The sequence below is a fragment of the Echeneis naucrates genome, chromosome 16, assembly GCF_900963305.1.
Source record: "Echeneis naucrates chromosome 16, fEcheNa1.1, whole genome shotgun sequence".
Lineage (NCBI taxonomy): Eukaryota > Metazoa > Chordata > Actinopteri > Carangiformes > Echeneidae > Echeneis > Echeneis naucrates.
In genome coordinates, this window is record NC_042526.1 from 21819687 (window position 1) to 21835486 (window position 15800).

General features: G+C 43.1%; 1 protein-coding gene across 4 annotated transcripts in view; it reads left to right on the forward strand.

Moving 5' to 3' along the window:
* The window catches only part of zfpm1 (zinc finger protein, FOG family member 1), an 89596-nt gene extending 75345 nt beyond the window's left edge, over positions 1–14251 (forward strand). For 3 of the 4 annotated variants that reach the window (XM_029522819.1, XM_029522821.1, XM_029522822.1), the window contains 5 exons: positions 8614–8716; positions 9011–9259; positions 9877–10110; positions 10287–10529; positions 10928–14251. In XM_029522819.1, the coding sequence (XP_029378679.1) occupies positions 8614–8716; positions 9011–9259; positions 9877–10110; positions 10287–10529; positions 10928–13590 (3492 nt within the window). In that variant the 3' untranslated portion in view covers positions 13591–14251. The remainder of the gene's footprint in view (positions 1–8613; positions 8717–9010; positions 9260–9876; positions 10111–10286; positions 10530–10927) is intronic. The other variant, XM_029522820.1, reaches the window with a different exon arrangement.
* The last annotated feature ends 1549 nt before the right edge of the window (positions 14252–15800 follow it).

Below are 15800 nucleotides of genomic sequence, written 5' to 3' on the forward strand. Positions count from 1 at the left end.
TTGCATATTTGCATAGAGCTATAGTTCCTCTTGTTTCTTGAACCACAACAGGTTAGCAATCAGGCTGCCCATATAATAATTAATTTTACTGTTAATTCTGATTTAAAACCTGACGGGGCTCCAGGAAAATATGGCAATGATATGAGACTTTTAAAAGTTTTAAGTGGTGAAATTATTACCTACCTTTGGTTGTCCAGACATTAGGCATGAAAATCAAGGGAACATATATATATATACAACCATATGGATCAATAACTCCCCCAGAGACACTGGGGATGTTGCTCTTGTCCAAGAGGACAGTAGGAGTCTGACTTTACCATTTATCAATATGTTTATGTAAATGAGAGGAAACTCCGTTGGAAGAATGAATTATTTATTCTCAGTTATTTATTCTCAGTTATTTATTCTCAGTAGTATGAGGAACTTGCCTGCGTGTTTTTTCCTCTTGTTCTGTATATGTAGATGTGTGCATGTGCTCGTCTTGCACTTGCATGCTACTGAGCTTTCCCAATTGCCCTATCATGCTGAATTCCAAAGCCGTAGCCATGATGAATTAGTCTGAAACAAATTAGCAGTACTTACAGCTCAGACGGCTCCAGCGTTGGGTTACAAATTAAAACAAAAGCAGCCGTATCTCCACATCAGCGCTAGTTCTCCATGAAATACAATACGCTCTGCCTCAATCTTCAATATACAACAGACTAAGAGGCTTCCTTCCATCTATTCTACCCTTTTCTCTTCTCAGTGTCTTCCCAAGCCATTCCACAGACAATGGCCATCTTCCTTGGGTATTTCATGCTACAACCCTGAAAGAGACACCAACAGAGTAAATATTTTTACCTCGCGTGGGTGCAGCATCCAGATTAGGATATAAGTGATGTTTCAACCAGATTTGACAGTATCTGGCTCAATGTCTTGTCTGGGACACTGAGGTTAGCCTTGATCACTTAGGATCATATTGGCAGACAGATCCAAAAATAGGAAACTGAAAATAGTTCATAGGTGAGGGGTCGCCATGTCTTTTGACAAGCTAGTGTGCTTACATCAAGGTATAGTAAGGAAAGTCTGTATCCTAGACGTGGTGTTCCTCAATGTCTCCTCCTCTCCAAAAACTCCTTAAAAGAATAAACCTATCAGAGCAAAACTAAATATCTGGTACTACTGTTACGATGAATTTCGGGTCCAAAATATTGTCCCTTCATATTTGACCATTCTCAGATCACTGTCTGCTACAACAACTGGAAAACTGGATGGCATGGCCATCCCTGAACTGATTAATCACAGTGACCCTGTCTGCCATCAGCATTCCATATTCTATTTTAACATATGTTGTAATAGTCATGCCCCCCGCCTTACAAATGTGTCACCTCACCCCAATCCACAAAACATTCACAATCACACATGATGCTGACCACACACTGCCATTATTTTACCCACTTTATTCTGACTGGCCCATTTGTGAACTCAAATAGCCATTTGACCTTTCAAGTGCCATGCTCCTAAATTACTAGAATTCCAGTGCGGTCCTGCGGAGTGCTTATGTATGTCTTGTGTGTGAACTTTCTATCTGAATAGTTCCCTTAAAGTGTAGTATTTATCTAAACTATATGTTTTTAAATGCAGCCCCCCTCAAAAAAACAAAAAATAAATAAATAAATAAAAAAATAAACACTTCAAATCTAAATTCACCTCCATTAATCTGGTTTGAGGATTCTCAGCTAAAGTGGTGAGGAAAGGCTGCCTCCTGGTGGGGAAAAAACAAAACTGCTTTGCTGACTTACACTGAGCTGCCTTCTCATGGTAGGTTTGATAGTCGAGATAAACTATTGTACGGACTCGCATGTTGAGAATCCCCGTCCTACTCCTTATTCTCCTACACCTTATCCGTGCCTACTTCTGCCAACAGCTCCACCCACAGAGGCCAATGAGGCAGTTAGCTCACCTAAGCTACTTCCTTTTGTCCTCCCAGAACAAAGAGCCCGGTCCACATTGAGGTTTAGGCCCTGTTTAGATCAAATTATTGTGACTGGTGACATATGATTTGGCCCCTCCCTGGCTGATTTGCCCTGTTTTATTTAATCTGACGCTCTCTCCAACAAAGGAAGTGGGACTCCCTTGTCAATCTTCTTCTTTCTGATATTTGGCACGTTTTAAACAAACACAAGTTTCCACTGACTATTGGCATGCAACTAATTATGAATAACTTAAACTGCAATGTAGTTTATTTAGGACTAATACTTAGGCTTGGCTTTACTTGACATGCCCATATCCTTTACTCTCTTTTCTTTTTTTTTTAATAATGAACAATAGCTGTCATGAGAGGGTTAGGGTTAGGGAGTTAGAACTGTTCTTTTACTTTTTAACTTTTATCTCAGTGACTGCCTCTCTTGTTTGATATGACAGACTTCTTGTTCTGTACAGTCTGAAGAAAAACGTCCTGTAAAGTTGTTCTCAAGCAGTTGGTAAACAATGAGTTCGCTATGGTATGATATTCTGTGCTCAAAAAATGTCATGATTGATGGTGATGATCTGAAAGAAGTAGAATGAAAGTTGTAACAAGCCTTTACAACCATTCCTGTATCAGCAGCTCTGTTTTCACCTCATGAGGGCTAGCCTGACTGCTAGCTTGACACTTCTTAGTCTTTTCTATTTTTAGTATATAGAACAGTAATCCTGATAGTTTGGATTCTGAGATATTTAATCACAGGACAGTACTCAAACAATACATCAGATAGAAAAGAAAATTTTGCTGATGACTTTCTCTGGTAGTTTCCCCTACTCCCCAAACTTCCCCTAATAAAGAAAGAATAGAACCAGCAGTGGTTACCATGCTGAGTTGGTCTGTCCTGGAGACTCGGTCCTCCCCTTAATCCATCCCTCCATCCTTCTATCTGGTCCATCAAGCCAGTTCAAGATCAAATTCAAGGGAAAGAGCATCTTATAAAAGGCCACTCCACTCCCATAAACCAACCACATACCTCGAGGATTATCAGGCATCCTTTCCAAGCCTCTCACATCAAGCTCATCCTACTGTCCCTCAAACTTTAGATCCCCATGCTACTTCCCAACCCATAATGCACCCGGGTGATGGAGCGTCTATTTGTTTTTGTTCAGCAAACTGAAAGCTTAATATTGAATATTGGGAAGACTGTTCAGACCCTGTGGGAGAAAGTTGATGAGCAGTCATATTCAGCCTCATTCAGTCCTTCTCAATCACCCAGTGCATCCAGCCCACCCTGCACTAAGCACTCAAAGACCTGTTCATTCATTCATTCATTCATTCATCTTCTACTTCTGCTTATCCATTTCCAGTTCATGGGGGGTGCTGGAGCCAATCCCAGCTCACACTCTGTGAGGGTGGGGTACACCCTGGACAGGTCGCCAGTCCATTACAGGGCCAACACACAGAGACAGACAAACACTCACACTCAGACCTATGGACAATTTAGAGTTCCCAGTTAACCTAAACATGACGTATTTGGACAGTGGGAGGAAACTGGAGTACCCGGGGGAAACCCATGCAGGCACGGGGAGAACATGCAAACTTGAACCGAACCTGAGATCTTCTTGTTGTGAGGCAACAGCAATAATCACTATGCCGCCGTGTGGCCTCAGAGACCTGTATTAATCAGAATTCAACCGCATGATAAGTTGTATGAGCATAATATTCCCACACATCATCATCCCTTCACTAACTAATCACCACCTGCTCGAAGTCGGCTTTGCTCTCTTCTACCCCCAACTAGGTCTCCAAAGCCTACATCATACTCTCCTGAGCCACCTTATCTGCAGCTGCAAACGTCTTTCAGGCCAACTGTCCTGCCTCCTGCCAATAGCTGCATATCAGTCCACTTCCTTCTGCTTGCCGTGCTGATTCCACAATGGACTTTGTTATTAGAGTCCAAACTCTTGTAGGTATGTGCTGCATTGCACATGCAGCACCTGCCAGGAAAAGACCATAGACCATATTGCTAACCATGCTAAATTTTAGAAGAATTCCATATACCAGGTTAGCTTGTGTAGTGGTTTACAGGAGGAAGTTGAATGTCAGGCTTTGCCCCACATGGGTGTCAAAATGGGCAAGCAAAGGAACAGCAACCTCTGAAGTCCAGCTATCTGAGGTCCAGTAATCTGCTGGCTACAAATCGGTAGCCAGTGTATGAGCTTGCTATTCACCACTGTCAGACAGATCGCTTTTTTGTTGTCTTGGACCACCACTTAAGTTTCTGTCCAGGCTTCCATCAGCTTCCTATTATGACAGTTAGAAAGTAGGCACAAGACAAGCATGGCTGCTGGAGGTGGAGCTTCCGAATGCAGACAAAGGAAGCTTTGCCCAGAATGCAAAGGAAAACATCTTTGGGTCTTTCATGAAGTTAATCAACTTTATATGGATTCTAGGATTCTTGATGTATTTTCTCCAGTTGCAATCCATACATCCTGCTAAAGGTAATCTAAGTTCTGCTGAGTTACAGAGGGAGAAACCTTGAAACGGCTGTCATATTGGAAGATGTGTAAGAGGGATCTGTGCTGTCAGCAGAACCCTTGGTCTTGCCAGACATATTTTGTTATGTTCCAGCCTTATTCCAAAATGGATTAAATTCCTTTTTTCCCTCAAAAATTATACACAAAATGTATTAAAAATAAGACACTCAAATGTTGCAGTATTCACACCCTTTGCTATAAAACTCAAAATTGAGCTCAGGTGCATCCTGTTTCCACTGATCAGCCTTCAAATGTTCCTCCAAGTTGATTGCAGTCCACCTGTGGCAAATTCAGTTGATTGGACATGACTTGGAAAGCCACACCTGTCTATATAAGATCCCACAGCTGACAGAGCATGTCAGAGCACAAACCAAGCCGTGAAGTTGAAAGAATTGTCTGTAGATCTCCGAAACAGGGTTGTATTGGGGCACAGATCTGGGGAAGGTTACAGAAAAATATCTGCTGCATTGAAGATCCCAAAAAGCACAGTGGTCTCCATCATTCAGAAATGGAAGACATTTGGAACTCTTCGTACAGCTGGCCGCCCAGCCAAAATTAACAAGCGAGGGAGAAGGGCCTTGGTCAGGGAGATGACCAAGAACCCAATGGTCACTCTGACAGAGCTCCAACGTTCCTCTGAGGAGATGGGAGAACCCTACAGAAGTACTGCAGTACTCTACCAGTCAGGCATTTATGGTAGAGTGGCCGGACAGAAGCCACTCCTCAGTAAAAAGCACATGACAGCCCGCTTGGACTTTGCTAGAAGGCACCTGAAGGACTCTCAGACCAGGAGAAACAAAATTCTCTGGTCTGATGAAACAAAGATTGAACTCTTTAGCCTGAATGCCAAGCATCATGTCCGGAGGAAACCAGGCACCGCTCACCACCTGGCCAATACCATCCCTACAGTGAAGCATGGTGGTGGCAGCCTCATGCTGTGGGCATGTTTTTCAGTGGCAGGGACTGGGAGACTTGTCAGGATCGAGGGGAAAAATTAATGCTGTTAAGTACATCAACATCCTTGATGAAAACCTGCTCTAGAGTGCTCAAGACCTTAGACTGGGGCGACGCTTCATCTTCCAGCATGACAATGACCCAAAGCATGCAGCCAAGAAGACAAAGGAGTGGCTTCAGGACAAGTCTGATGTGTGGCCCAGCCAGAGCAGAGCCCAGGCTTGAACCCGATTGAACATCTTTGGAAAGACCTGAAAGTAGCTGTGCACTGATGCTGCCCATCCAACCTCACTGAGCTTGAGAGGATGTGCAAGGAAGAATGGGAGAAACTCCCCAAATCCAGGTTTGCCAAGCTTGTTGCATCATACACAAGAAGACTGGAGGCTGGAATCGTGGCCAAAGGGGCTTCAACCAAGTATTGAGTAAGGGGTGTGAATACTTATGTATATGTGTCTTATTTTTAATAAATTTTTAAAGTTTTTTTCACTTCGTCAGTATGGGGTGTTTTGTGTGGGTTTTTTTTTTTTTTTTTTTTTTTTTTTTTTTTTTGAAGGGGAAAAAGGAATTTAATCGACTTTGGAATAAGGCTGTAATGTAACAAAATTTGGAAAAAGATAAGTGGTATGAATACTTTCCGGATGCACTGTACCTTCCTCTCGCCAGTGCTCCTTTCGCATAACTCCTGATTGTTTTGACTCTTTCCTTATTGAAGTGGGGCTTGAGCAGAAAAAAAGATGGGAAAACCTTTTCGAAGTCTTGCCATCTATCTAAACATGATACTAACTGGAGAGAAAGATCTGCGTGAAGCGTTTGATCAGCAGAGTCTTGACCCCATCAGAACCAGCTGACAAGTCTGCTTCTTAAGGAATCCCCCACTTTGGGGGAACCTGGAAAGGTCGGTGAAAGCTATTCGTGTCATCTTGGTGTTTTGATTGAGGGGGTAGAAATTCTTAAGTCAAAGCCCCTTGGGTACTTGTCATTGAATATATCTGTCTCTGAGCCATTTACAACAAATCTCCTCATGGGACAGCTGCAGGCAGCTCTTCCTCAGGCTATATATGCTCAGCCTGACCTCCTGGGTACAAGATGATGGTTTCACAGTTAAGTGCTTGCTGATCAATTCTGGGCTGTATTAAACAATACTGAGCCACTGTTAATCATTGACAAAAACGCGGATAACCCAAGTGGATAAAGCAGATAACCCAAATTGCTCCTTGAATACAGTGGTGATGGTTATGGGCCCCCATCTTCCTCATACTTTGTTGTTCCTAAGCTCAGATGGCCATGGTGGCCACCGAGGGTAGTAGAGATATTGGTAAAAAGCTAAATCTATGTCCAGTATGTCTTCTAGTTGCCTAGACTCACAACTTAAAACAAGACTTACCTCATTGAACATCGCCATTATAAAGATTTTCCTCCAAGTGAAAGTGCTGTACATATTTGAGGGGCAGCTATGGAAAATCCCCTTTCTACTCCTGCTTCTCCACCTACTCCTTATCCTGGCATACTGTTACCTGCAGCTCCACCCACAGAGACTATAAAGGCAAATACCTCATCTGAGCTACTTTCTTTTATTTTCCCTGAACAAAGAACCTGGCCCATATAATAGCCCTGTTTGGATCAAGTGAAGGAACAATATATACAATCCAAATTTCCTTTGAAAAAGAAAGGAAAGATTCAGCTGTGGCCTTCGTAGGACACAATCTCTCTTAAAAAGCTCTCTAAATTTCTACTTACATGAATATGAAGTTTTTATATGTTTAATAGATTGTATTTTATTTAAATGTGCAGTATGGTTTCTACTACACATAGTAGAGTTAGAGGTACAAATGTGTGTACATGTGGTTTTCACAGTCTTTACCATTATGGTAAAATCTCCTTTATATTACAAATGTCTACTTAGATGGGCCTTTTACTGTTCCATACTCATTTGCATGCTCATTGTGTCTCTTGAAAATAATTCACATGGGTTATACTGTCTCATGTATTCAGAATATGGATTCATTATTAGTTGTATATACACATATGTATATAACTATATAGAGAAGACATGGGAGAAACCTATGTCCTGACAGTGATTGTCTATATAAGGCTGCAGGAGCATTCCCACTGACAAAGACCAGATTGTACTCTCTTTCCCTCGCTCTCTCTGGCTCGTCTGGCTCTGTCTCTCATACCTACGGACACTCGATGCTGGATCGCTACTCTTTGTCCAGTGTATCCAGTGTGGATCTCATTATGTCAGCTAGCTGAATAGCAGCCTGTCGACCTCATCAGATCTTTTTTTCTCTTCCTTTTCTTCTCTCGCTCTCCTCCGGGGTTTCTCTTCCTCTTTTTTTCCCTCCTCTCTTCTTTCTTTTCCATTATTTTCAATGTGGCTTTGTTCACCCCGTGCTTCCCTCATTTCCTCATTTCCATCTTGGGTTGTAATCATCCGCTGCTTGCTGGCAATCTTTTTATAAACAGTATTTACCTCTGGCCACATGCAGGACAGGACTCTAAGACTATGTATTGCATTTGACAGCAGTTAAAGCTTAAAATATGTTGCCTTAACATTGGCAACAGCAGTGGCCAGAGTCATTACATCTGTCCGTCCATCCATCCAACCCCGTGCCGAAAAAAGCCCCTCAGGGCTTTCTTCAAATTTGAAACAAACATTTGCATCCATGTGCAGTCAAGAATGAACTGATAAGGACCAGGTGGTCAGAAGTCACAGGTATGGTCATTGTGACCTCATAAAACATTATTTTTGGCCAACTCAAAAATGTACATGCTAATTATGACATAATTTAACAAATGGTTCTAACAGGATAAAATTATGAAGTGTCAAGATTTTATATACAAAAAGCTAGTGTTCAGCTTCACATGGAAATCATAGTGTGGCCTTTGTCTGAACAGCATCTCAGTATTTAAATTCAAGTTTTCTTTTGAAACAATCTTGCACATAAAGGCACGGGTGAGAGAAATGTGACCCGCATCAGAATTCCAGAGCTTTAAAGGGATAATTCAACGGTGAAGCTTGCACATTTTTGTGTGATACATCCTCTGCTCTCTCTGACCCATGAAAAGTTTTGTTGCGGTACAGCTAAACACAAACTTCTAAAAGGATAGAATTATGATCATGAAGTTTTATATCCAACATGTCACCTCCATTTCTTTGTGTGTATTTGTTTACAGAATTCCAAGTTGACACGAGTGTGTGAAGATCCAAATTGTTGGATTAGTCAACTCCCTGTAACCTCTGATCCCTCAGCTGCAAACTGTAGCATCTACAGCCAAGGTGAGTTATTTTTGTGACACTAATATAGCTCTTTGTAATGTGCTACATGTATTATCACTACCCTGCACCAGTCTATCCATAACAGCCTTTTTTTTTTTTTTTTTTTTTTTAAGTTGTTTGGAGTGTCCCTTTAAAAGTTTTTCAGTAACATTTTGGTTTTGGATAACCAAAGCACTGAAACTAAATTTAGGATACATAAAACTATGACAAACAGATACTCTCTCTGTTGTTATACAAGATTAAAGATTACCTTTTGTATTTTCCCTAAATGAAAACTAGTCTGTGTAATTTCAGGTAAAGATTTATTCTGTAAGGTGACCACAGAGCTTGCGGCCGGTGAAAGACTGCTGGCTTCCCTGTCAACTCCTCCCGGCTGCTCCTCCTCAACACTTGCTCAGCCCTGTCCTCCGCTCAGCCTGATGGCCAAGAAACAACCTGCTGTAAAGGAGGAGCCTCTACACCCAGCAGCACTGCGCTCAGACATTCAGCTCCTCCCACAGCAAGCTGGCATGGCCGCCATTTTGGCCACTGCAGTGGTCAACAGTGAGTGTTGTATTTAAAGTGTGTTGATAAGTTTTCAATTTGTTTCAAGCTGCTTTTTATATTGTATTGTATACATCAATAACGTTGGTAAAATTTTAGAGATTGTCACTCAATCAGTCAAATATTTTTAATTCAAATACTATTATTGGTATAAATCCTGTATATCATGACACCCTTTACAGCTTTTATCTGCCCTTGCCACTATGCTCACCCTAACATCAGCGCATCCCTCCAGGTCATTATGGCCTTTGGCACTGTACCATTTGTCTTATACTTGTAATGTCTTCTGTGGCCACAAGATGACTCTGCAGATCTTTAACAGGCAGCAGATAATTTCTCTGCAGTGGTAGTCCAGGGATTTCTCTCACACTGCAGCACATGCTGCAGTTTAAATGGTGAAATATTTGCTAATTATAGTTCCCAGAGCCTTTCTGCCCTGTTCCCTTGGATACTCTTGGCTATGGAACATGTGTGGGTGTGTATGTGATACGTCACACCTAAATTTAGCAATTTAACATCCACACTTTGCCAAATAGGTCTCCAATTTTGATTTGCAGTTGTTTAATGGAGTTGCCCAAAGTTGACTAACTCTAAATTTGTGTTCTGGTGGTTATCAGAGGACATTTTCCCATGCAAGGACTGTGGGATCTGGTATCGCAGTGAGAGGAATCTGCAGGCTCACCTTATGTACTACTGTGCCAGCCGTCTGAAGCAACCAGATGCAGCCCCATCCCCACCCCAAGACAAACCGAAGGAGTCCTACCCAAATGAACGTATCTGCCCCTTCCCACAGTGCAATAAGAGCTGCCCCAGTGCCAGCTCACTGGAGATCCACATGCGCACACACAGTGGTGAGAGAAAGATTTATTTGTACTTTATGCCAGATAGATGATGAAAACATTGATTTCTAATTCATAGATACTTGACCAGTGTAGCTTTATCTTCCTTATTGGTACCTCTGGAACAAGTTCCTTCAGACTCTTTGTGAACAAATTAACTGTTTTTGTACCTCTCTGTCCTTCAACAGGTGAACGACCATTTGTCTGTCTCATCTGTCTCTCTGCCTTCACCACTAAAGCAAACTGTGAGCGTCACCTTAAGGTCCACACAGACACACTGAATGGGTTATGTCATGGCTGTGGCTTTATTTCCACCACTCGTGACATCCTCTACAGCCACCTGGTCACTAGCCACATGGTCTGCCAACCTGGGTCTCGCAGTGAGGTGTACTCCCCGGGACCAGGCCTTCCCAAGCTACCCCTGTCAACTGGTAAGTGGCAAAATTGTCCAAAACTGTTTGATTTCCAGTATTCCAATGTGTGATCACAACTTGTTTTTAAATATTAGTGGAGCCTTATTGTACGTGTTGGGGCTAAAGGTTTGGGAATGTTGTGGTGTATAATTGGATGGAGGAGATAGATAGACAATATTGCCTGCTTCCTCCAACAATCTCCAGCTGTATATTACTCTTCCATCTTCCTTACATTTTTCAACATTAATGACACAATTGTCTTATTTGAACACAATTTTGCATTTTACATTCACTGTGAATTCCAGATCATTCCTAGTCACCGCTAATTGGTCTGTATATTGTGGGGAGAGATACACAATGACCACGCAAAAAAAAGTGTATTGAGAAGTCACACAATTTTTCACTCTTTTTGTTAGGTCTCAGCCCAGGAGACTCTGGTGTGGTGCTGAAGTGTCAAGTGTGTGGGCATAACTCAGATTCCCCTGCCCAACTTCAACAGCATGTACGCACCCACCTAGAGGTCAGGGTCCCAGCAGAAAGGAGCTGCACCCCTCGCCAAATGACTCCATCACTGGTCGATGTCCCCCAGCTCCAGCTTTCCCCACATGAGAGAGAGCGCCTAGCCTGTGTTCCTGAGCCAGATTCATCCAGCCCAGGTGCAAATGGTGGTTCAGCCACACCGCGGGACTACAGTCCTCTTGATACTGTCCCCACCACTGACCGGAAAATCAAACAGGAGCCTCATTCAGACTCAGAGATAGATGAGAAGCAAATGGAGGCTAAGGAAGATGAAGAGGACGAGGAGATCGATGAAGAGGAGGAGGATCAAGAAGAAAGAAGGAAGACAAATGAGGTGCAAACACCCACTTCATCCAGGCAGAAATCAGACTCTTCAAAGAATCCTGCCACCGTAACTGTAAAGGCAGAACCAACTAGTCCTACTCCAGGTTCTAGCCCTGCTCATGGGGGAAGTACAGGGTCAGTTCTTCCTGGAGGAGCAATGTTCTTGCCTCAGTATATGTTTAACCCTGAAGCAGCCATTTTGCCTCAGGCCTCTGAGATACTGGCTAAAATGTCAGAGATGGTCCACAGTCGTCTGAAGCAGGGCCAGAAAGTCCCTCAGAACAACCCAGCAGCCTTCTTCCCCACTGGACCGACTGCAAGCACAGCAACAGCCACCCCACCTCAAAAAGGAGCTACCTGCTTTGAGTGTGATATTACTTTCAATAACATCAATAACTTCTATGCACATAAGAGGCTCTACTGCTCCAGTAGGCACCAAGCAGAGGGTGCAACCTCAGCTTCAGGCCCTGGATCAACGAGGGATGCTGCCCCTGCTACGGTGCCTTCCAGTGGCGCACACAGCTCATCTGCATCTCCTCAGGGTGGAGCAGCAAGTAGAGCGTCCTCTGTTTCTCCTGTTGACTCTGAAACACCTGCTGGGGTTGGAACAACAGAACCCGGGAGAGCAGTGGAAGTGAGGACAGATACCCCTCAGGGGAGAGAGGGAATAGCATCATCTTCTGAGGGGGAAGGCGGAGGAGCAAACGTAGGAGGAGGGGGTGTTGGAGGAAGAGCAAGTGAAGGTAGCCAGAGTCCTGCTAGTGGTTCTGCTGAGGATCTAGAGGATGATCCCAATAGAACCTTCTGTGAGGCCTGCAATATCCGCTTCAGCCGTCATGACAACTACACTGTTCACAAACGCTTCTACTGTGCGTCACGCCATGACCCATCCAACCAACGTGCTGTACACATGGCAAAGGCACCCACTGCAGCAGCCTTTCTTCCCCAGCCCATCCGTACACGCAAGCGAAAGAAGATGTACGAAATTCATATGGCCAGAACTGAAGCCTTAGCTACTGCTGCCGCTGCTGCAGCTGCTGCTGCCACAGCTGCTGCCTCTGCCCCGTCTCCCTCTGTTCTTGGCTTGGCAGTGAAGCAAGAGGTTTCTCCCAACACAACAGGCAGCTCCAGCCCTGAAGGAGATGGCCCGATTGACCTGAGCAAAAGACCCCGCCTGAGAGATGTTCAACAGCACAGTAGTAATAATATTCTTCCTGCCCTGCCTCTTACAGACTATCACAAGTGCACTGCCTGCAGTATTAGCTTCAACAGCATTGAGAACTATCTGGCTCATAAAACCTACTATTGCCCTGCCACCACACTCCAGCCCCATACCTTAGAGCAGCTCCACAGGCTCAAGAGATCAACCTCTACCTCTCCCAAAAGCAGGCCTCAGCAGGAGCACACAGATCTCCTGCACCCTGTCGAGTCCAAAGTGCTCCCTGCTGAATGGGTTGCTCAGTCTCAAGGCACATCATCCAGTCCCCATTCCTCTGCCTTCCCTGCCTCTGATGCCGCATCTCCTCCCCATAGTACCACCACCACAATGGCAGCCACCCCAGGAGCTGGGGCCAAAGGTACAGGTGCCAGTTCCCCTCAGGTGGCCTGCCCATACTGCCCAAATGGGCCTATTGCATGTGATCTGATGGAACACTTCAAGAATACCCACAGCCTTGTCGTGACCCTTCAGCCACCTGAGGAGGTCTTACCCCAGCCTCTCAATGCAGTTAGCCTCAGCCCCAGCTCCAGCCCCAGCCTTAGCCCCAGAGATAGTGCTGTTGCAACCACTTTCACAACCCCAGTTTCGCAACTGGTGTCCCAAGTTAACAGAGACAACATTAATGGGCAGGCCATAAGTGGAACCTCGTCTCCCATCTCCCCACTGCTAAATGGCAGCCCTTCTCCTCAGGGTGGATCACCTCCAGCCAGCTCACCTATGCCCGTGTCACCTCCAAGAGCTCCCTCTCTGACTTTGTCACCTGTGCCTGAGGTCCTGAGGGAGACGGTGGGGACATCCCTCCATCCAGACAAGGTAGCTGCAACTGTGGCTGCCAACCCCATCCCCACGCCCCAGCCTGCCCCCATCCCCGGCCCTAAATCCACAGTGATCTCCCCTGTCCAGAATGGCAACTCTCGCTTCTGTCGGCTCTGTAATATCAAGTTCAGCAGCCTCTCCACCTTCATAGCTCATAAGAAATACTACTGCTCTTCTCACAGTTCAGAACATGTCAAGTGAGTTGAGCAATTACCTTCTTTCTCTTTCTCTGCACCTCCTTCTATCTTACTGAGTGGTGGATTCTCTTTTCTAAGTTCCAAGATGTTCCAATGTCCCTCTGTGCCACGGGTTCCAAGACCCATCATGCACAACTATGAATGATAATGAATGACTGTTACTCACCTGGCAGGACCGTATTCCCAGCTGCTCCAGAGTACAATTTGCAGGTGATGTTACCAACAAACGGTGACTGGTGTTCCTCCTTAGATGGGTCAAAGTTTCTAATACACTATTAGCTGAGACAGAAGGTATCTGCCCACAGTGGTGTGCCCTCATCCCCTAGATCAGTCTGTTTTCACTCTCAATTCAACATTTACCATTCCCATACATCACAGTATATTGCATTATGGGACGTTAAAATATATATGTCAATAAATCTCTTTTATGTGTCTTTAATGAACTGAGTTTATAAAGTTAGTAATGGCAGTTTGAAACATTTTTGACTGATGATCACACACCAGTAATGATGCTAATTATAATGAATCTCCAGTGTCTTTTAGTTCTTGAGGATCCCTACCTGGCAGGCATCATTTCTCTTGTGTGGAAAAGACTTGATCATTGTTCATCTTTTATTCTGTGCATAGTGTCTGAAAAAGAGAATTCTTTATTGCTTTTGGTTTCAACACTGGCTTTTTTTTTTTTTTGCTTACTCAAAAGGTGTTTTTAGGTAAAAAAAAAAAAAAAAGATGTATTATCACAATGTTACTAATTACTGAAGGATATTTCAAAAATAGTTTTTCTTTTCTTTCAAACATACACATTTTTATTTTCTCTTTAGAATGCAAGGGAGAAAAAATGTGAAATATTTATCTTTTAGTCTTCACTGGTTCCATGTCAACAGAAAACTACCTACCTACTGTCTGAGAATATTTGTATTTTTATTTGTATATTTTTCATACTGTTGAAGGAACTGTTTGGATCTGGCTGTGTTGAAGTGTAATTTCTATATGTAGATATGTAATATCTTCTCACAGTAATCACTGGGATCACACTGAACTTTGTCATCATGTTAGCATTTTTTTTTCTATTTAGTTGTAGTTTTTAATTGATGTTAAGGTCTGAAAACCAGTGGCGTGTTTATTTTTTACCCCTCCTGTGTGATTAGCTGCTGATTAGCAACACATTTAGAGCAGTTCAGCTTCCTCACTTGCATCTAACATAAAAAAAACTTGAAGCGTCTAACGGTGTTGCATTTACACGATACCGCCTCCTAGATTTTGAAGTACATGAAATACACATTTTGAATCAAGTCTATCCTTAGTTTAAGCTCCATGTGCTAAATATGACACTTAGGAGCACATTTACATTTTTCTTTGATAACTGCTACAAATGTTTCAGACATTCATACTCACAAAAGTTTTTGTATCAAATAGACATCAGATTCAGATGCAGATTTTTTTGTTTTTTCTTAAGGATTGTATTTCTGTCTGTCAATGAAGGCATAGTGGGAAACACTCAAATCTCCCACACAGTAGGCAAGTGTAATACAGTAAGTTCCCATTGTGGTCCATGGTGTGTGTGATAGGGAAGCTTTGCTCTTCTTCCTTCACTTAGTTGTTGTCTCACTCAAGCATACACCCATAGTTTACACCACATTTTCCCATGTTGCTTTTGGAGTTCCAATGCAGTGTTACTTAGAACTGTGAAATAATATTTTCCTCTAATATTGGTAGAAAAGCCTACCAATGTAAAGCTTCTCATAATTTTCTTTTTCTTTAACTTTGCCTTGCCTAAGCTACACCTTACAAACATTGCACAGATCTGGACCTCTGAGTACTCTGCAGCAGAACTAAAATATCAATACACACAAGTAATCTTCACATGGCTTCTCAGCAATGGTTTGGAGAAACATAATTTCATCTTTTAAAGCTGTTGACAGTTTTGGCCACTAAGAGGCAGACCAAGCCGTAGACATGGCGTGGACACATTATCACCTTTATGTTGTAATGGTGAAGTAGCAAAAATATTAAATACACAATTAGCATTCATTTGGCAATATTCACTGTTCAATGTTCATTGAGAAAATATTTGGCTTTTTAACAAACAGTTTGAAATGTACTTCAGTGAATGAACCTGAGGCTAGGGACAGTACTAATTTCCAATTTCTGTCAAGCAGTCTTTGGATTGCCTCCTGCCAATGCACATTTTTCAACACGTATTGGCCACATTAT